Below are 22,818 nucleotides of genomic sequence, written 5' to 3'. Positions count from 1 at the left end.
GATCATTTCTACCAGTCATTTGCCAAAAATCTCACTTTTACACCTGCCAATATCATGTGGTCCCACTGAATTCAGATTCTTTTAGGTGTCACAGAGGCACACTGTAACATGAAGCCTGAATTACAAATCCCTTATTGATCGATAATTTGAAAGAGAGGCTGAATGATTAGGCAGTTGGGTTTGCCAATGGAATTATCTAGCTTTCAGTTACTCCAGTTTTGAAAAATTTAAGACATCAGTTTAAAACAGTGAGAGCTTAGTAAGAAAAGTCCCAGAAGGAGATGAAAAGGCACTCTGACACAAAGAGGAAGCCACAGAGCTTCTCAATTATACACAAGAAAACAGACTCTAAATCTGCTCCTTTTAACATCGGACTATTTATACATACTTCCCCTCACCTATACATACACTCTTCAATCCATTGACACTGGCCCCCCAGCTGTCCCCCATTGCCTGGAATGCTCTCCCTCTTCTTCTGTGTCTCTTGGCTTCTCTGGCTCCCTTCAAGTCCCAGGAAACCTTTCCCAGGCCCCCTTAAGGTTAGTGCCTTCCCTCTGTTGATTATTTTCTATTTATTCTGTCTATAGCTTGTTTATACATAGTTGTTTGCATGTCATCTCCCCCATTAGATTGTGAGCTCCTCAAGGCCAAGGACTGTCTTTTGTTTTTCTTTGTGTCCCCAACACTTAGCACAATGCCTGGAACACAGCAGCTACTTAATCAGTGTTTACTAATTGACTGAGATCATTAGAATAACAGACTAGGTAATCCTCTTTCTAAGCGCTTCCAGGACTAATACCTGCAGGCCTAGCCCCACTTTTCCTATATGGATTTGATGGTGGAAATTCATGATGTTTCTTCTTGCTTTCAACATCAAATGGCAGTATAAAGCTGAGGCTCCCATTCTTTTCACTTCCTTCTCCAGCCTCATGTGTTTAAGAAGTCTTACACCCAGATATCATCATGCAATTACTTAACTGCTCACCCTATAGAGGAATCAGACATTCAAATCATAGCGGAATTCTCTGTATCTCTCTGACAGGAGAAATATCAGTTAACACAACCCTTAGCAAACATTGGTTTAGGTCTCTTGTGTGGCCTGGCATACCTGTTGTCTGATCCACAAGTACACGGGAGTTGATGATGCGTCCAAATCGTGAAAACATGTCCTCCACATCTTTCTGTGTCATTGTCCTTGGGAGTCCACTAATATACAAATTGGCATCTTTGATAACTTCTGAGCTTGGCCGAGCATAGGATACCTTTAAAACAAAATCATTCTCTTTTACTATGGCAGATACATTTATAAATCATTGAATGAATGAGTACCTGGTAGTCAATTTCCCAGATTTAAATAAAACAGCAACCTTACACAAGGTATTCAATTAACAACTGATAAATCTTTGGGTTGAGGAATGACCTTGTTAATAACATTTATCTCCTTAAAAGTACAAAAGCACTGAAGTGAAGTACTGCCACCTCAAACAGATACATGAGCATTATGTCCAGCTTCCTGAAACAGAGCACAGGTTCAAAGGCACAGCAGAAGACCAGACCTGCTGCTCAATACAGAGAGCATGCTGGGCACATGGAGCTATTTATCAGGCAAAACTATAGCCATTTAATATCCCCATCATTTGTGTACAGCAAATGCCACCCTATGCTTTTTAAAGGCTGAGGACATGCCTAACTATGGTCCTTGCTCAGAGGCACTGCCCCCTTAGAAGGAAAGAGCAGAACATCTCTATCCCATATTTCTGTGTATATCCATGCTCAGGATGGAACTGGGTTATAAAGAGAGAAGACAAGGAATAAATCCCTAAGAATGGACAGTAGAGGCAAAAAGAGTTTGACTTGCCACAATTAAGGGCATTCTCCTCCCCTCTTCACCTTCCTTTTATCCCCTCTGCCAGCTGCCTAGATTCTATTCAGGCCAACCAAATATCAATGCTCAACTGCTCACACAGCTTAGATAGGTTGGGAGACACCAACTATAACTTTGGGTATCATGGAGGACCATCAGGCCACCTGTCCTGACTCTATGCCTTCCAGGTCCCTGGCACTGTTAGCTGATGTACTAATACAACCTAAGGACACCTGGGCCTTGTCATCTACCTGCTGCTCTACCTTTAGAACTCTGGGGACTTTCCATTCACCTTACAGCTAAAATTTTTTATATGCTCTCTCCCACAATTAGAGTGTGAGCTCCTTGAGGGTAGGGGTTGTCTTGCTTTTTTAAAAATTTGCATTCCCAACACTTACTTAGTACAGTGCACTTTTTGTTTGTTTTGGTTTTGGGGGGTTTTTTTGTGGGGCAATGGGGGTTAAGTGACTTGCCCAGGGTCAAGTGTCAAGTGTCTAAGGCTGGATTTGAACTCAGGTACTCCTGAATCCAGGGCCGGTGCTCTATCCACTGTGCCACCTAGCCGCCCCGTAGGCACTTTAAAAAAATCAATTTTCTTCTTTTCTTCTTTCCTTCTACTAGTAACTCCTTTCCACAACCCAAGGAGCTATGGATGGTACACTAAAGATTACCAGAATTTCTACTGGGGCAAAAGGGCTAGTAGCTAGCTTTGCATGCGGTTTGCATGCACAAATAAGCTAGGGATTAGGAAATGAGATAGAAATGAGGAGAAAGGTAAGCTCCTCAACAAATGTCTACTCTTTGCTGATCCTGGGTACTTTCCAATTTTAGTATATGTGCTGCCAAAGCGAGCACGATCCTGGGTACTTTCAAGAAAGATCTACTATGGAGACAGAGAAGGTAGGCACTCCTGTTATAACGGCAGTTATTGATCCACATCATTGTTCATATGCAAAAGCTCAAACAGGGCAAATAAACTTCATCTTGAAAGTATAATTTGATGCCCTGTGTTCCAAACTGAGTCAGTTCTCACTTAATATACAAAGTAGACTGACTCTTCCACAGACATCCCTGCCCCCTTAACAGCTCTGTGGCAAGGACCCTTAGTATGGATCTGTACCAGCACTGCTGTGCAACTGCCACCACACAACACACACTGCTACTTCAACTTGCCGGGAGCTGTTGTCTGAGCTAGGGCGGGTAAAGCAATAACTGTCTATATGTTATATAAACACAAAAGAGACACTGAAGGTACCCAAATAAAAAACAATCATTCCACCTTTAAGTATCTTACAACAACAGAAAAGATAAGCCACAGAGACAACAGCAATACAAACAATAAAGATAGAAATACAAAAACTTATGAATTCAAAGAAGGGGAATGCCAATTTGTAAAATGTGTAGTTGGTATTCAAAAGCAACTTATCAAGAAGTATGAAAATAAACATTGATGAGGTGTTAAGGCATGACCAGAGGTAAAAGGATGAAAGGCTCCCTAAAAGAGGAGGGAGTTTTAAAAGCAAAGCATAGTAGAAATAGCATTAAATTGGGAGTCAAAAGATCTGGGATCTAATCCTACTCATACCACCTTCCCCTTCTGGGGCCTCAATTTTCCCATATGTAACATAAAGGAGTTGTACTAGGGGATCTCTAAGATCACATGTTGCTTTGATATTCTATTAATGGGATTCTGAATTACAAAAAGGTTACAGACTCTGGAGAGTATAGCATAAGTAAAAGATAGAGAGGGAAACTACCAAATTCTCTACAGGGGCCAACATTCAGGGCTGAGGTAGGAAACGTTGAGAGATAAGGCTAAAGGCTTATGACAGGACTAGTTATAGAATCCCAAGATCTCAGAGCTAGAAGGAGTTCATCTAGTCTGATTTGTACTCTTGACAGGAATCATACCCAACAAATTGGTCATTTAATCTCTATCTGAATAAGTTCTAGTGAGGGGCAAATCATTACCTTCAAAAGCAGCCCATGGGGCAGCTAGGTGGCACAGTGGATAGAGCACTGGCCCTGGAGTCAGGAGTACCTGACTTCAAATCCAGCCTCAGACACTTAACACTTACTAGCTGTGTGACCCTGGGCAAGTCACTTAACCCCAATTGCCTCACTTAAAAAAAAAAAAAAAAAGCAGCCCATGCTATTTGGGGGCAGCTTTAATGGTAAGACATTATTTCCGGGAATGGGAAAACATTTATTAAATTCTTATTATGTGCCAAACATTGTGATAAGCTCTGGAAATACAAATAGGAATATCATGATAGTTACTACTCACATTCTAATTGGGGGACACAACATATAAAGAAGGGTTTGTCTCATACCTATCCAACTGGCTAATACGACAAAAAAGGAAAATTATAAATGTTGGAGAAAATGTGGACAAATTGGAACACTAATATACTGTTGGTGGAGTTGTGAACTGATCCAACCAATTTGGAGAGCAATTTGGAACCATGCCCAAAAAAGCATAAACTGTGCGTACCCTTTCACCCAACAATACCACTACTAGGTCTATACCCCAAAGAGAGCATATAGCTGCTCTTTTCGTGGTGGCAAGGAATTGGAAGTTATGGGGATGCCCATCAATTGGGGAATGGCTGAAAAAGTTGTGGTATATGAATGTAATGGAATACTATTGTGCTTTTAGAAATGAGCAGGCAGATTTATGGAAAAACATGCTGAGTGAAATGAGCAGAATCAAGAGAACATTGCACACAGTATCAACAACACTGTGTGATGATCAACTGATAGACTTAGCTCTTCTCAGCAATACAATGATGTAAGACGATGCCAAAAGACTCATGATGGAAAAAAACCACTATGGAATCTGAATGCAGATTGAAGCATACTATTTTCACTTATGTTGTTTTTTCAGTTGTTTGTTCTTTCTTGTATTTTTTTTCCCTTTTGTTCTGATTCTTCTCTTACAACATGACTAATGTGGACATATGTTTAACATAAATGTAATGTATAACCTATATCAGATTTTTTGCTGGTTTGGGGAGTGGGGAAAGGAGGATTGGAGAAAAATTTAGAACTCAAAATCTTACAAAAATGAATGTTGAAAACTATCTTTACATGTAATTGGAAAAAATAAAACACTAAGAAAAAAGTAAAGAAGGGTTCATGTCTACGTTCAATTCCTGGAAGATGGAAAGGCCAGGTGGTACTCAGGCAGGGAAAATAAAAGCAGAGACGGCAAGGCCTAAAGCATTTTGGGGAGTAACTGATGGGCAGACAGCTGGTTTCCTACTAAGAGGTCAGTGGGTTACAGTGTTAAGAGTTATAGCCTGGGGGGTGGGGGGCAGTTAAGTGGTGCAGTGGATTGAGCACTGGCCCTGGATTCAGGAGTACCTGAGTTCAAAATCCGGCCTCAGACACTTGACACTTACTAGCTGTGTGACCCTGGGCAAGTCACTTAACCCCCAATGCTCCGCCAAAAAAAAAAAAAAGAGTTATAGTCTGGTATCTCCAAAAGAGATAGGAATCTAGGGCTCAGTTTTTAGATGGCAATGGACTTCCTGTGTTCAAGGGAAATGGGGCCAGTGGGACAATGAAGGTTGGTTGGAGAAGGGAAAAGTCCCTAGCTCACATCAAGTAATTATGGGTCAGTCTATCTTTCTGCTATCTGTTGTCGGGGAAGGGAAGGAAAGTTCCTATTCTTCATTGTGGTGCTGGTGGAAGTAGCTAGTTTTGTATCTTCATTGAATTAAAACTTAAATGTGACACAAAGAAAATATTTAATAAATGCTTGTTGACTGACCAAATATTTCTTGACATCTTCCACCTACTGCTCATAGTCGTGGCCCTGGGGGCAATCAGAATAAGTTTAATTCCTCTTCCATGTGACAGCCCTTGAAATACCTGGACAGTTATCATGTTCTCCTGAGTCTGAAAGCCCTCTCTTCTCAAGGGAAAACAACTCCCATTCCTTCAACCAATCCTCATATCACATAAACCTGGGGGCCTTCACCATCATAATAGCTCTTCATTGGATACTCTCTAGCTAATTAGCAGTCTTTACTAAAATGTAGCTTTTAGACTTGAAGACAATATTCTAGATGTGGTTGGATCAAACAGACAGAGATAGCATGACTATCACCTTTCTAGTCCTGTACACTATTTCTCTCATTGAAGGGCAAAAGTAGAATAGCTTTCTTTGCTTCCATATGATACTGCTGACACACACTGCGCTTGCAGAGCACTAAAAGCCCCCAGACCACTTTCAGATGAACTTCTATCTAGCCATGTCTCCTCCATCATGGATTTGTGAAGTTGATTTTTCTCAACCCAAGTGTTAGCTCTACATACTAAATTTCATGTCACTAGATTCAACCCAATGTTGTAGTCTGTAGAGGTCTGTTTGAAATCTATCATCCCACATGTTAACAGTTTCTCTCAGTTTTGTGTAATGTGAAAATTGGATAAGCGTGACAACTATGCCTTTGATCAGATCACAGAAAATAACGTTCAGTGGCACAGTTCTTTGAGGCCCTCTACGATGAAGATGCCCTCTTGCGTCTGGCCTTTCTGCCTGATAGATACTGTCCTAAATGTACAATAGTTTCCACAAGAAGAGCATGAGACACTTTATACTTCACTAAAATCCAAGTAACTATATTTACAACATTCCCCAAATTTATCCATCTAATAATTCAGTCAAAAAAGGAAATGAGATTAATATAGGGATAGGACCTGGACTTCTGGTTTCATTGGTATAAGGAATTCCCAGGTAAGAAAAACTCACACTATCCAAGCAGGATCAATTGTACCTCCTATGCCAATGACAGTCTTAGAGATTCACTTGGGGCAAAGAAAAGTTAAGTGACTTCCCCTGGTCACACAATGAGTATGTGTCAAAGGCTGAACTTGAACCCAGGCTGTCCTTGCTTCAAAGCTAGTTCTCTATCTACAACATGCCAACCATCCTTTTAACAAAAATACTTTCTAGAATTCTTCCATGAATTGCAGTTTGCAGATTCCATTATCTTCTCTTTTTTGAAAACAAAGATATTTGCTCTTCTTCAGTGATCCAGTATCTTCTCAATCCTACCTTGTCTTTCAAAATTTACAGATTCAGCAACCACATCTGCCAGTTCTTTCAAACCAAACATAGAGTACATCTGGCCCAATGCCCTGAACTCATCATGGGCAGTTGCTGTCCTCTTATGTTGGTATCACCTCAATAGTGGCCATCTTCATTCTATCTTTTCCAGTCCAAAGATCTTAGCCAGAGAAAACAGTTTGAACAGAACAGCCTTCTCTCCCTAAGTTACTGTTGTCTCATCTATCCCGAGCATTAATCTTATCCCTCCTTTGTTCCTCCCTGTTCCTTAGTTTTCTTTACTACATTCAACTCACTATAAGCTTTCCAACTCTTGACACTTCTCACAGGATGGTTACAAGGATGATTACAAGGATTTGTATTCATTCTCTATTACCTGTACTTGCTTCTGCCTTCCATACACATTTTTTAAAAACCTAAAGTGATTAGTGAGGTTATATGTCCACATTAGTCTCTAGACAATACCTAGCTTTTCTCCTCATCAAAATTCTTCTTGGTCTTTCCAATTTGGCTTGATAGCTTTTTATCTCTCCTGGACTGACTTCCCCATACAATCTTTGTCCATGGCATCCTATCTATACTTTCTCTAAACTTTAAAAACTGGCTCTTCTAAAGTATAGAATGAATTCATCTTATCCTTGGCATCCCTCTCTTTATTACAAATTTTAAAATGGTATGATCCTATCCCTTCATATTTCCCATTATCTCCATCCCAAGAACCATTTTTTTCTTGATGGTAAGAATCAGATACAGAACAGAAGTTTCCCTTGGTGGTTGCTCTACCTCTTGAAGAATGAAATAACGATTAAGAAAAGTAAACACATGACTAGCCTCTCCACTTGTAGCTGAGAGCACCAGCAGATTTCTAAACAAGTGGAGTTCCTCATCACTACTCTATTACGCTTTGTGCCAGGTTTGTGATGCTTCTCAAAATGCTAACTTAATTCATCTTTCTGTCAAGGCAGTCCGTAGTATAACTTCCTCTTTTTACATGGGGATATCTTCCTTACATGGGGATTTAGGATTCTGTGAACTTCTAGGTATTTCTACTGCTCTTCTTTCAACACTACAGCTGAGTTCTAGATATCTAGTTGGGTAGATATACTTAGGCATCATTCTCCCTCCCTTTCTTTTCCCACTTAAGATCCCTTTAATTAGATTTCAAGTACACTCGCCCAAATTAGGTGCATTCCATTGCTGGAGAGAAATGATGTCTTATGCCTTCAACTGACTATATATCCCTAATGTCTTCAGTTTCTTGTGTGAGACTCTGTAATCTTTATCAGTGTTTTCTAGGTTCTTTCTGGCAAAATTATCTGTGTCATCTGATTTGACAAGTCCTGGGAGGTTCTCAGCCATGTCCAAGATGTCCTAGGAAGAGAGCAGAACTTGGTATTATTGTTGTCAGGTAGATAAATAGCAGTTTCAGAATCCCCTCATAAGGAAGTCACCGCATTCTGGGTCTCAACCTGACTTTTATTTTGTCACTGGACTCAGAAGACTCTGGAAGAGAAAGTGAAGCCAATGACCTTCTGCAACTCTGCCCCACTAAAATATAATTGCCAGTCGAGATATCACCTGTGATGTTATTGGTCCTCTTTGAGAACAGAGGACAAACAGCAACCTAGGACAGCTAGTACAAAAAGCCCTACTGCTATTACATGGAAGCAGGCAAAAACAAACAAAAGCAGTGAACTGGGAGCTGATGAACCACAAATGAATAACACCTCAGAGCACAATTTTGTAATTCTTTTCATGCATCATTGTCTATGCTGAATGATCACTATGTAGATCATCTATAAACATGGAAACATAGAAACATCAGGATGATGGGGACCTGCAGCAAACCCCTTCGTCCTTTTCATTCCTCTCCTACCACTTCAGTACCTAAGTTACCCTAGACAGGTGGCTAGCTAGCTGATATTTAACAAATTCAATGGCCCTGGACACAAAGTATTTATCTACAAGATCCCTTACCAGGAAAAACAAGTGACACTTCATTTTAATTCAGGCCAGAGTTGGAGTCCCCAAGAATCACTATGAGAGAATCCAGAAGCAGGATTCAGGAAGCAGACATGCAGAGGCTGGCCCATCTAGAAGAACCCTGATTGTTGGGGCTGCCCATTCTGAGCTCCCTAGCAAGCTTACACTGATCAACTGCCAAATTTCAGAGGCTTGACCGGGGCCAGAGACTACTGGGCTGGCATAACAATTCATCAAGCACTTATAAAGCAACTTCCATGGGCAAAGCACTGTGCAATGAACTGGGAATCTCAAGACAAAAATCCTAAAAGGCCTCTCTGCACTCAAAGAGGTTGGGAAGACAAAACTTTTATAGAGGTAAGTACAAACAAGATAATTTGAGGAGAAAGAGAACACTAACAACTGGAAGCACCAAAAAGACTTCCCATAGGAGAAGGCTTAAGTTTAGCCTTGAAGAGATTCTCAGGGGCAGAGACAAGATGGCAGAGAGAAGCCGGGATGTTGCCTGAGCTCTCCCGTGTTTTCCTCAAAAACAAAATTAAATCAAGCCTCTAAACAAATTCTGAAACTACAGAAACTACAAAAAGACAGAGAAACACAATCCTCTTACTTGAGATAATTTAGAAGACTTCAGGAAAGGTCTGTCTCTTTTGGGCAAAAGGGGAGGGTGGCTCAGCACAGGTGGCACAGCTGAGAGCAGTAAGAAGCTTGCAACAGTGACCCCTGTGCCCCAGGAGCAGACTTCATTCAACTTTATAAGTTTAAAAATAGGCTACAAGATGAGTAGAAACAAAAAAGGACCCTTACCACTGGCAGCTTTTATGGTGAAAGGAAAGACCAAAACACAAACTCAGATGAGTTTTAAAAAATGCCTACAAGTGAAGACTCAAGTGGGAAGATGATCTTGTCTCAAGACCAAAAAAATCTTCTCTGAAGAGCTCAAAAAGGCTTTTAAAAGTCAAACGAGAGAGGTAGAAAAAAAGCTGGGCAAAGAAATGAGAGAAATAAGAGTTATTCTGGAAAAAGAAACAGAAAAATTGACTGAAGAAAACAATTCCTTAAAAAATACAATTAGCCAAATGGGAGAAAAAAATCATCCAAATAGAAAAGGAGATGCAAAAGCTTACTGAGGAAAATAATGCCTTAAAAATTAAAATTGGGCAGATGGAAACTAATGACTTCATGAGACACCAAGAATCTGTCAAGCAGAATCAAAAGACTGAAAAAATAGAAGAAAATGTGTAATACCTCATTGGAAAAACAACTGACCTGGAAAATAGATCCAGGAGAGATAATCTAAGAATTATTGGCCTCCCTGAAAGTCATGATCAAGAAAAGAATCTAGACACCATATTCCAGGAAATTGTTAAGAATTGCCCTGATATTGTAAAATCAGAGGATAAAAATCATCATTTAAAGAATACATCAATCACCTCCTGAAAGAGACCCCAAAAGGAAAACTCCAAGGAATATTGTAGCCAAATTCCAGAATTATCAGGTGAAGGAGAAAATACTCCAAGCAGCCAGAAAGAAACAATTTAAATATAACGGAGCCACAGTCAGGATTACAAAGGACCTGGAAGCTTCAACATTAAAGGATCACAAGATATTTCTGAAGGCAAAAGAGCTTGGATTACAACCAAGAATCAACTACCCAGCAAAACTGATCATTATCTTTCAGGGAAAAAGATGGACATTCAATGAAATAGGGGACTTCCAAGGTTTCCTGAAGAAAAGACCAGAACTGAACAGAAAATTTGATCTCCAAATACAAGACTCAAGAGAAGTTTAAAGAAGTAAAGGGGGGGGGGGGAGAGAGGGAGGTTGTTCAATGAAGTTTAACTGTTTACATCCCTATGAGGGAGAATAATAATTTTAACTCTTGGGACCTGTACCTCTATTAAGGTATTGTTATTAAATTGACTTTGATGTGATAATACAAAGACATTTAAGGGGCAGAATAAAAGAGGAGAGGGAGGTGGAGGTGGAATAGGGTTAATTACATCATATGAAGAGGCACAAAAAGAACCAATTACAATATAGGGAAAGAAGGGAGGGGTGAGCATTGTTTCAACCTTACTCTCACCAGATTTGGTTCAGGGAGGGAATAACATATACACCCATTTGTATAAAGAAACTTATCTTACTCTTTAAGGAAGTAAAAGTATAAGGGGAAAAGGGTGGTATTGATAGAAGGGAGGGCAGAAGCAGGGGAAAAAAGGGTAAAGAAAAGGAAGGGCAAATGATAAAAGGGAGGGCAGACTGAGGGAGGCAGTGATCAGAAGCAGGGTAAAAAAGGGGAAATAAAAGGAAGGGTGAATGATAAAAGGGAGGGCAGTGGTCAGAAGCAAAACACTGGTGAGGAGGAATAGGGTGAAAGAAGAAAAAAGAGTACTAAGGGGAAAGAGGATGGAGGGAAATAAATAGTAATCTTAACTGTGAATGTGAATGGAATGAACTCTCCCATAAAACAGAAGCAAATAGCAGCGTGGATTAAAAATCAGAATCCTACAATATGTTGTTTATATTTGAAGCAGAGAGATACATAGAGAGCAAAGGTAAAAGGTTGGAGCAGAATATATTATGCTTCAGCTGAAGTCAAAGAAGCAGGGGTAGCAATGCTTATCTCAGACAAAGCAAAAGCAAAAATAGATCTAATTAAAAGAGATAAGGAAGGAAACTACACCTTGCTAAAAGGTACTATAGATAATGAAGTAACATCAATACTAAAATATGTATGTGCCAAGTGGTATAACATCCAAATTCTTAGAGAAGTTAAATGAGTTACAAGAGGAAACAGAGAGCAAAACTATACTAGTGGGGGATCTGAACCTTCCCCTGTCAGAATTAGATAAATCTGACCACAAAATAAATAAGAAAGAAGTTAAAGAGGTGAATAGAACGTTAGAAAATTTAGATATGATAAATGTCTGGAGAAAATTGAATGGGGATAGCAAGGAATATACCTTTTTCTCAGTGGTACATGGCACATACTCAAAAACTGACCATGTGTTAGGGTACAAGTTTAGCCTTGAAGAAAGCCAAGGATTATGAAAAACTGAGATGAGGAAGTTCATTTTAGGCACATAGGACATCCAGTACAAAGGAAAGGGAAGTAGAAAATAGGTCAACCAAAAGGAAATAAGGCAGTTTGGCTGGAATGTAGATGGTATGAAAAGAAGTGATATGAAATAAATCTGGAAAGGTAGGCTAGAGCCATAAGATACAAAATTCAGACCAGGACTTCATTTGCACCTAATTCAAGTAAATAAATATTGGTCAAGGGCTAGGCAGACCGGGCTAACTTTTTGGTATGACTTTCAGCCAACAGCGACAAAGAAAGCAAACTCCTGCTATCATGGCAACTAACAGCACGCCTCCTGGAACTGTGGAATGATAAGGGACTCTCAATCCGGGCCAGCCCACTGCATCTAGGCAGATGAAAACCGTCAGCTCAGTGATGGCCATCTTTGCCAGCCCACCCAACCCCGCTCCTGTGTGTGCGCACGCACACGCGCGCGCGCGCCCTATTGATCAATCATTCCCAACTCTTCATGATCCTGTGGACAACAGCACACCAACATTGTCAATTGCTTTTTTGGGGCCGATACTAGAGTGGTTTGACATTTCCTTCTCTAGTGGATTAAGGGAAACAGAGAAGTGACTTGCTCAGAAGTTACACAGCTATTGTCTGAGACTAGATTTGAATTCAAGTCTTCCTGACTCCGGGGTCTGAGCCATCTTGTTACCTCCACCCTCCCTAGCCTGCCATACACACATGTACGTATATGTGTGTGTGTCTCTGTGTGTATTATATCACATGCCTCCTTTTGCTCTTTTTTTTTGTTCAATTTTAAGGTAAACAGTTTGCAAATATTAATTTGTGATAAGTCAGATGAGGTATGTAAACAGAGAAAAGATAAGAAAGGATAAAGATGTGTGAATAAGAAAAAACAAAAGTGAGCTAAATGTGAGATAGAAACCTAGGATTATGACAATTCATCAACAAAAATCAAACACAAAGTACTTATCACCTCATATGTGCCAAGCAGAGTGGGGGATATTTGAGGTAGTTAAGTGGTGCAGTGGTTAGAGCCCTGAACCTAGAGTCAGTAAGATCTGAGTTCAAATGGCCTTAAACACTTACTAGCTGTGTGATCCTGGGCAAGTCACTGAACTTTTTTTGGGGGGGGGGCCGCAATGGGGGTTAAGTGACTTGCCCAAGGTCACATAGCTAGTAAGTGTCAAGTGTCTGAGGCCGGATTTGAACTCAGGAACTCCTGAATCCAGGGTCGGTGCTCACTGAACTTTTGTCCATCTCAGTTTCCTCATCTGTAAAATGGGGATAATAATAACACCTACCTCACAAGGTTGTTGTGAGAATCAACTAATATTTGTAAAATGCTTAGCATAGTGCTACTATGCTATAGCAGGTACTGAATAAATGTTTGTTCCCTCCCTACTATATAATCTCTGCCCTCAAGGAGTTTACATACTAGTAGTGAATATCCTTGAATCCAATGACTTCTTGAGGTACTTTTACTACTATGATTATGGCTACTGCCAAAGGAGGTCTTAGAAATATCCAGCATATTATCTTGTCTTGGGTGGTTTTGAAAGCTAACAGAGGGGCAGCTAGGTGGCGCAGTGGATAGAGCACCGGCCCTGGATTCAGAAGGACCTGAGTTCAAATCCAGCCTCAGACACTTAACACTTACTAGCTGTGTGACCCTGGGCAAGTCACTTAACCCCAACTGCCTCGAAAGAAAGAAAGAAAGGAGGGAAGGAGGGAAGGAAGGAAGGAGGGAAGGAGGGAAGGAAGGAGGGAAGGAGGGAAGGAAGGAAGGAAGGAAGGAAGGAAGGAAGGAAGGAAGGAAGGAAGGAAGGAAGGAAGGAAGGAAGGAAGGAAGGAAGGAAGGAAGAAAGAAAGCTAACAGAATGTTTCCTTGTAGGGTAATAGTCTTACTAATCCTCTCTAAACCTGGAATCTGGATGATACGATGTTGCAGGAAACCATCTCCTTTTTAGTTTCAACCACCGGAAATAAGATTCCATCATGCATTATTTATCTAATTTCTCAAATAAAAAAAAAATGGAGATAAAACATATTCTTCTGAAATACTTAAACTCTGAAGAGAATCTCTTACTGATACACTAACATGTCTAACACACCAGGAAGTTGATGGGTCAGAAGTATACTTTTTAAAGTGGCAGCACTCAATATCACTGCTGAATGAAGGGAAGTTATAATAAAACCTCTTTACCTTAATGGTTTTTGACTGAAGTCTCAGGCCATTCAGTGTGTTTATTGCTCTTTCGGCATCTTTTGCAGTCACGTAATTCACAAAGCCATAGCCTAAGCTGTGTCCTGCATGGAAGAACATATATAATGTTTTAAATGAACCACCACCACCAAGACATTCCTTTTTTTGTTTTTTGCAAAGATATTGGTTATCTATTATAGAAATCTCCCTCAATAACTAAAGACCACACCCAAACATCAAAGACATAGTCACTTTTTCACCAATTATGCCCAGCAGACCTGTTATAATTGAGTGAAAGATTATGAGATACCTGAAACCAAGACCCCACTTCCAAGCATGAAATCACTGGCTTAAATGCTTCATCTTTTTAGCTCAGGTTAATTCAAACAACTGTAGATAATAAGAAAAACTCTAAGACCAGAGATACGAACATTATTAATGATAAACCAGAGGCTAGATGGATGCCTTTCATGAAGAATAGAAGCCAGGAGCTTGGAGCAAGCACCATGCCATGGCATCATTCTCATCACATGATGCCACTACTCTCACTCTTTGAGGGATGAGTAAGAGGGGAGTTGTGAACTTTGACTTATCTTTCACAACACTATGCAATCTGATCTACCCTCCTTGAGCCAGTATCCATGGACAAACCGCATCCTTTGGGGCAAGAAACTGGTTTTCTTTTTTCATTTGATCCATACAGTGACCTGGAAGCATAACTCTCTGTGGCCAAGGAAGATGAAGTTACTTACCTGAGGCTCCATTTCTTTGAATATGAAAATACTAGTGTCCAATGACAACAGAACTATCTCTGAAAAGAGCTGCTTTTGGCTGACTTGCATTGTTATTTCCATTATGTTGCATATGGGCACTTTCTAATACTATTCCTGAAGGGGCAACCTCAGTTTCCCAAGCCTCAAAAAAACTAACATGAGCTGGTTAACAGAATGGCAAAATCCATGAAAATAATCATAATCTACCACAGAAGAAGAGTTGGGAAAATGCCATGGTCCTAGTCTAATACCTCTTTTGTGACCATACAATCCAAAAAAACTGATTTGCAAAAGGCTGCTTTGCAGTTGTCCCAAATTAGTTCATGCACTGGCAGCAGATCATTGTAAGGATACTCAAGATATGGGAAAGGTTATTTTTATCCCAACGATTCAAATGAATTTGGGAATAAAAGGTAAGAGGTGATGCTGAAAGAAGTGAAAAACAAGCTAGGGAAGATGATTTAGTGATGCATAAGGAATTGAGAGATCACTTTATAAAAAACTGTGCAATGGCCTTTGGAATTATTCTCCATAAACCTGAAAGGTGATGGGGAAGAGAGAAATGCTGACAGCAGTCTGAAATCAGTGTAAGGACAAGGGAACACATTTCTACCTTCCTTTCCCCGGTAGAAATGTTGAGAATGAGAAGTGTGGTAGTGGTGGCAAATGCCCCAGGATCGACAAGGTCAGACTTCTCAAACATTGAAAAGTCTGGTCTAGATTGAGGTATCCTCTGCTTTTTTGTAAAAATCCATCTTTCACTTCCATGAAATCGAAAGGTCATTGGGGAGTTAGGACAGCTGACAGTGAAATCCTTGAAGTGGGAGAAGAAAGGTAGCAAATATGAGTACATAGAGAGACAGCAAAATATTTTGAGTTAGGGATGGGAAACCATACCTGCCTGAGTTCTTCATGCTGTAAATTCTGGTAAACCCTCCCAAAAAGTGGAATGATGATGGTAACTAACTTCTTGGGAATCTACCAGGAAAATGATATATGGACTAGGGGCTTATGATCAACACCTTTCTTCCTGCAGCCAAAAACAAACCTCAGTCATTTCAATCTGCCTTCAGTCTTTTTCACAGAAGGAGAACTGACAAAGCACAGGTCTTAATTTTAATGCCTTTCCCTTATCAGAACTCAAAAGACCAGGGTGAGTGAGTCCAGTCCAGAATATCTGATAGCGTTCTGTTGTTGGGAAAGGAGAATCGCTAAAACACCTAGGTCCAGGAAGATATCAGAAAATATTCTTTCCCTGGAAAAACCTAGGGATCAAAGGGTTATGGAGGGAAGCTCATAGTCAGAGCCTCAACCACTGTATGGTTAAAAAGACACCTTTAGACTAGTAGTGTCCAACTCAAATAGAAAGAGGGATCACTAATCTGTGCATAAGGATCCTGGGGGCTACATACTGATTTAGTTTTAAACTGTAACGTTAACTCTGTTTTATTGCACTTTTGTTCATTTTGTTAAGTATTTCCCAATTATATTTTAATCTGGTTTGGTCCTCACTAGGGAGTGTTACCCTGAGAAAGTCAAGTAACTTTTGCCTGCACAAAACTACAGAAAGAAATGGCAAACTACTCCGGTATCTTTGCCAAGAAAACCCCATGAACACTTGGTCCACAGGGTCACAAAGAGTAGGACATGACCGAACAACCACAAGGGAGTGTTAGAGATGGGTTACATATCTGACACTGCTTTGGACCACAGCATGACATTCCTCATTGACAGCTGAAAAAAAGGACTAAGAGACTTCTCTTTCTCTTTTCATGTAATCACACAAATATAACAGGCCATCTATTGCCTGGGAACTTGCTCCAGTAAGTGAGTAGGCATCTGTACATAACAGTTCACTCATTTGAGTAAATCAATTTATGACAACATTTTGTTTTGTTGTGAATCCTTCATTCCCAAAAAGGACCATAAATAACATCAGGTGATGTCATGACTTGCACCAAATTGGATTTAAGTGAGGGAGGGCTGTCCAAGGCTCACTTTCTCCTCCACAGCCATCTGGGTGATGAGATATATATCAGGATGACTAGAGATGGCCCCAGATGTTTAAGGCAACTGGGGTTAAGTGACTTTCCCAGAGTCACACAGCTAGTAAATGCCTAAGGTGACATTTGAACTCAGGTCTTCCTGACTCCAGGGCCAGTGCTTTATCCACTGTGCTACCCATCTATCTCTATTACATTTAGAATCTTAATACAATTTAGCACTTGATTACCATCTTGTGTTGTGTCATGTGGTTTGTCTGGTCTTTCCTCACCTAAACTGTAAATTCGAGAGCAGGGAAGTAATACATAGTAAGAATTCAATAAAGGCAGTCTCTTTCTTAATTTGGTTGTACCCAAAAATTCATTTCTAAGTGAGTCCTTTGGAATGCAGAATACATCTTTGTATAGAAACAATGGAAGTGTAGGGTTCAATACAGAAGCCAATTTAATAATTTAGCTGATCTTTTTGTAGTAGCAAAGAATTAGAATTTGAGGAGATGCCCATCAGTTGGGGAATGGCTGAACAAGTTGTGGCATATGATTGTGAAGGAATACTATTGTGCCAAAAGAAATGACAAGCAGGATGCTTTCAGAAAAACCTGGGAAAAACCTTACATAAACTGATGCAAAGTAAAATGAGTAGAACCAAAACATTGTACACAGTAACAGCAATATAGTACAATGACCAACTGTGAATGACTTAGCTATTCTCAGCAAAACAATGAGCCAAGATAATTCCAAGGAACTTTTGATGAAAAATGTTTTCCATACCCTGAGAAAGAACTGATGAAGTCTGAATGCAGACAAGCATATTTTTTTTAAGTGAGGCAATTAGGGTTAAGTGACTTGCCCAGGGTCACACAGCTAGTAAGTGTTAAGTGTCTGAGGCCGGATTTAAACTCAGGTACTCCTGACTCCAGGGCCGGTGCTCTATCCACTTGCGCCACCTAGCTGCCCCTGAAGCATATTTTTTAAACTTACTTTATTATTCTTGGTTTTCTTGGTTGGTGTTTTCTTTTGCCACATGGCTAATATGGTAATGTTTTACATGCTGTACATGTATAATCTATATCAAAGTGCTTGCCTTTTTAAAAGGAGGAGGGAGGTGATGGAGGGAGAAAACATGAAACTCAACATTAAAAAAGAATGTTAGGGGGGCAGCTAGGTGGTGCAGTGGATAAAGCACCGGCCCTGGATTCAGGAGTACCTGAGTTCAAATCCAACCTCAGACACTTAACACTTACTAGCTGTGTGACCCTGGGCAAGTCACTTAACCCCAATTGCCTCACTTAAAAAAAAAAAAAAGAATGTTAGGGGCAGCTAGGTGGCACAGTGGGTAAAGCACTGGCTCTGGATTCAGGAGTACCTGAGTTCAAATCCGGCCTCAGACACTTGACACTTACTAGCTGTGTGACCCTGGGCAAGTCACAACCCCTATTGCCCCGCAAAAAAAGAAAAAAAAATGTTAATATTTTTTGTTTACATGTAATTGAGAAAAAATTGTTAAAAAGTAAAAAATTAAAAATAGCTGAACTGAAGTATTAAGTAGGTTTCAATTAAGTATTTTTAAGTATTAAGAGGTCAAAGACAACAAAAGATCTCCTATATACCAATATTCACAGCAGCAGTTCCTACAGTAGGAAAAAGCAAGACTCAAAATAGATGTCCATCAACTGGAGAATGGCTAAATAAATTATGGTATATGAATGTAATGGCATATTATCGTTCTATAAGACAATTATGAGGAATTCAAATAAACATGATAAAACTTATGCAAACTGATGCAGAATAAAGTAAGCAGAACCAGGTGAGCAATATATGCAATGAGTATATCATTTAACCGGAAGAAAACTCACTAAATTGAAGACAAATGCTATGTATTAGGAGTCATATCAATGGGTGATTTTTCGGAGTCCCAGGAAATTCTTGCACTGATACCTCAGATCCAATGGATCAACTAATGTGAAAATAACACAATAGTCCTCAAGTGGAAACATTCTAGGAGAAAACTGTCAGAGACAGTTCTACAGTCAATCTAGGCTCCCCTACAAGAAGAAGGCATACTGTATAAAGTAACCTTTTAGAAGGAACCTTTCACAAAATTCCCCTTGTTACAAGAAGATAATAGTCAGCTTGTCTGGGATTAAGGAGCTATGGCTCCTGGGAGGATGTGAATTCCCCTGGGAAACTCAAGAGCCACTACTGACAGCATTCACAGGCTCCAGAGAAAGATCTGAAAGTTCAGCCACATAAGAGTGGGAATGAGGTAGGTTAAAAGGCTTGGGTACAGAACACTGAGCAGGGTGGGGATGGAGAAGAGATAACGAGAACAAGATAGCCAGCCACATCTTAAAGGTCCCTTTCTCTCATAGAAAGCATGAAAAGGAAGCCAAGTTTTGAATAATCAAGGCAGAGGGAAGTCTCTTTCTTAGTCTTCACACTAAAGGGGAAATAACTTTGCTTTGAAAGCAGTTAGAGCTGGGAAGAACATTGCCATTCTCCAAATAAATAGGATAGGGGCAGGAGCAGAAATGGAAATAGTTCTAGAAAAACTCCTAAAAAAAAAAAAAAGCTCAGGGGCAGCTAGGTGGCGCAGTGGATAAAGCACCGCCTTGGATTCAGGAGGACCTGAGTTCAAATCCGGCCTCAGACACTTGACACTTACTAGCTGTGTGGCCCTGGGCAAGTCACTTAACCCTGATTGCCCTGCCAAAAAAAAGAAAGAAAGAAAAACTCCTGTGAAGGGATGGATAAGTCCTCTGCACTTCTCCAGAAGTCTCTAAAAGAATAAAGGCTGTAGCAAAAAGGGGCAGGGAGAAAAGCCTGAGGTAAGGAGGAAGCAGTGGGAGAGGGAGGAAAAATCAGGGGGCAGCAAGATAAATCCTTCATTGATTGTTCTTGGCTTGACCATAAGTTGTGTTTGTTCAAAAAGGCCTAAAGGAGGCCTGGAGGAAAGAGAGAGAGAGAGAGAGAGAGAGAGAGAGAGAGAGAGAGAGAGACCTTCAGTTATAATAGGGCCTCAAAGTGAAGAAGAGGGGGAGAGGAGAGGAGGAAGAGAAGGAAGGGAATCATGAAATCTAAAAACTTTGGACTCTAGAAGAGCTCCTCTAAGAAAAAAAAGGAGGATGAGGGGCAGGAGGGAGCAGTCTTTTAATTCCACTTCTCAATCACCTCCACAAAAAGACATGCTCCATCACAACCTGGTAAGAAGGAGAAACTATCTCTGCAAGTTAAATTATGTACATGTGTACAAACTGACAGCTTGAGAGCAGGTCATGAAGAATTCAACCTACTATTGAAACACAAAGTTTTAGAAAAATTGGAATTTTAACAGTGAAAGGGTAAGATGAAGTTGGATTTACTGGGATACTTCAAGTAGAGCCTGTGCTTAAGAAGCATTCTTCTGTTTTTCCTTTTTTCATCCATCCATCCATCCATCCATCCATCCATCCATCCATCCATCCATCCATCCATCCATCCATCCATCCATCCATCCATCTATTCATTCATTCATTCATTCATTCATTCATTCATTTATTTATTTATTCATTCATGCATTTATTTATTTATTTATTTATTTATTTATTTATTTATTTATTGTGGGGCAATGAAGGTTAAGTGACTTGCCCAGGGTCAAGTAAGTGTCAAGTGTCTAAGGCCGCATTTGAACTCAAGTCCTCCTGAATCCAGGGCCAGTGCTTTATCTACTGTGCTACCTAGCTGCCCTTCTGTTTTTCCAATGCCATGTTACAACTTACTTTTCCTTATAAATTAAAATTTACAGGGACACTTCCAAAAATGATTTGGAAATTTCAGGTGTTGAAGAATACAATGATTATGCTACACAACAAGCAAACTCCAGTGTCTAATCATAAACTCATAATTCTCTCCCTAAAATCAGCACCCTTTCCCAAAAGTGCAACTAAGTGGAGCAAGGCAGCTAGGTGGCATAGCAGATTGAGGGCTAGGTCTAGAGTCAGGAAGACCAAAGTTCAAATCCAATTTCAGACATTCACTAGCTATGTGACCATGGGCAAATCACTTAAGCCTCTGTTTACCTCAGTTTCCTCAACTGTAAAATGGAATAAATTATAGCACCTTACTTCACAGGGTCGTTATGAAGATCAAATGAGATCATAATTGTAAACCAATTAGAAAAGTACCTGGCATATAGGAGAAGCCATGGAAATGTTTATCCCCTTCTCCTTTTCTAGAATTGGCATAATCACTTTTCAATTTCAATTTCACGGGAAAAAAATTTTCTTCCTCAGAGTCCTCTGAACAATGTAGATCACTCTCAATATACTTGTTATTTTTATTTTAGTGAGTTATGTAGGTGTTAGTCTATGTATGCACACACATATGTATGTTTATATATATATACACATGTACATATATGTATATATGTATCTGGAATATGTAGTGGAATCATACACTCATTACAACTAGGAGGGACATTAGAGATCTTCTACTTCAATGACCACATTTTCCAGATGAGAAAATCGAGACCCAGAGAGCAGAAGCAACTCATCATATGATGAGTTTGTGCCACAGCCAAGCTTAGAGTCTGGGTCTCCTGACCCCCCCCAATCCAATACTACTAACACTACACTATAGAGCAAAGTAACACTCGATTCTTGCAAATAAAAAGTTGGCAACATTTTTTTCAGAATCTTTTTAATTAAGTAGCATCACAGATTTAGACCTGGAATGGGGAGCTCAGAAATCATTTTATTTAAAGCTCTTATTTTACAGAGGAGGAAGTTGAGTCCCTGAGACATGAAGGAACTCTCTCCAGGTGACACAGGCACTAAACTCAGTAGCAGAGACAGGGTTCAAAAGCAGACTTTCTGTCTCACGGCACGATGCTTCCTTCATGGGGCTTACAATCCAAAGGACGTTTCTTATCCCTAATATCGTGAAGCACAAGCCAACCCTGGTATCTAGATCAACCTGAATTTTATATTAAAAATTTAGCTTTTACTTGTATAGCCAAGAAGCCAAAAGTCTTGGGCTTCGGATCAGTGAAGGCAGACAAACAGGAAATAAGGACCTGTGCAGATGCTGCCTGGCCAGAAGGAAGCACGGCAGCAGTGACAGTGAGCCAGTGTGTTCTAACAGCTCCTGTATCCATGTTTCAAATACCATTTCAGACATCTGATAGACTCTTTGTGTGGGTTTGGGCAGCTTTGGATTCTTTTTTTTGCAAAGCCAGTGAAAACAGGACAGAGCAGTTCAGGAGGGAGAGGGCGGGCCGTGGCTTTCCCTATTTCCCCTCTCCTGGAGCCCTCCCTGGACACGAACACAGAAGCACAGGTGCATACCAAATTCTACAAAAACTAACACTGCACTGGCTGTGGGGCACAATGTCTGAATTGTAGGTGCTAAGTAAATATCTGCTAAATGTCCCGTCAATGGCATAAGTCACTGTTGTTGGTATAAAGCAGCTGCACCTTCCTCCCTCCTCCAATTCAAGGTGGCCCAATTTTCTTTTTGCTAATTTCTAAGTAAAGCTTATCATTTCCTTCCACTTATTTAAAAGCATTCGGTGAGGGGGTTCATATTTACCCAGACTGCCAAAGGAGTCCAAGAGACACCCCTGCTCCAGAGTTATGGCACAAAACCAAGTGCTTTCATGACAAAATAGAGAAATCTGTGTAATAGCATCATTGTGAACCACAAGATGGTTCAGGTCACTGAGACACAGGATATGTTCAAAGCTCCCCTGTTTATGATTTTTATTGATCTATGAGTCAAGACCTGACTAGAACACAATTCTTATAGTCTGTTATTTCCTAACAACAATTCTAACAATAAGATATTTACATTGTAAATGTACTCTACAGATTGGGGC

At 40.1% G+C, this 22,818-nt stretch overlaps 1 protein-coding gene across 1 annotated transcript in view; it reads right to left on the bottom strand.

Annotated features, from left to right (window-relative positions):
• The window catches only part of ELAVL1 (ELAV like RNA binding protein 1), an 83,488-nt gene that overhangs the window by 17,888 nt on the left and 42,782 nt on the right, over positions 1-22,818 (bottom strand). The window contains 2 exon segments of the mRNA XM_043990376.1: positions 1,109-1,262; positions 14,189-14,292. Of these exon segments, the coding sequence (XP_043846311.1) occupies positions 1,109-1,262; positions 14,189-14,292 (258 nt within the window).

This window comes from Dromiciops gliroides, chromosome 1 (genome assembly GCF_019393635.1).
Source record: "Dromiciops gliroides isolate mDroGli1 chromosome 1, mDroGli1.pri, whole genome shotgun sequence".
Lineage (NCBI taxonomy): Eukaryota > Metazoa > Chordata > Mammalia > Microbiotheria > Microbiotheriidae > Dromiciops > Dromiciops gliroides.
This window is presented reverse-complemented; position numbering and strand designations above follow the sequence as displayed.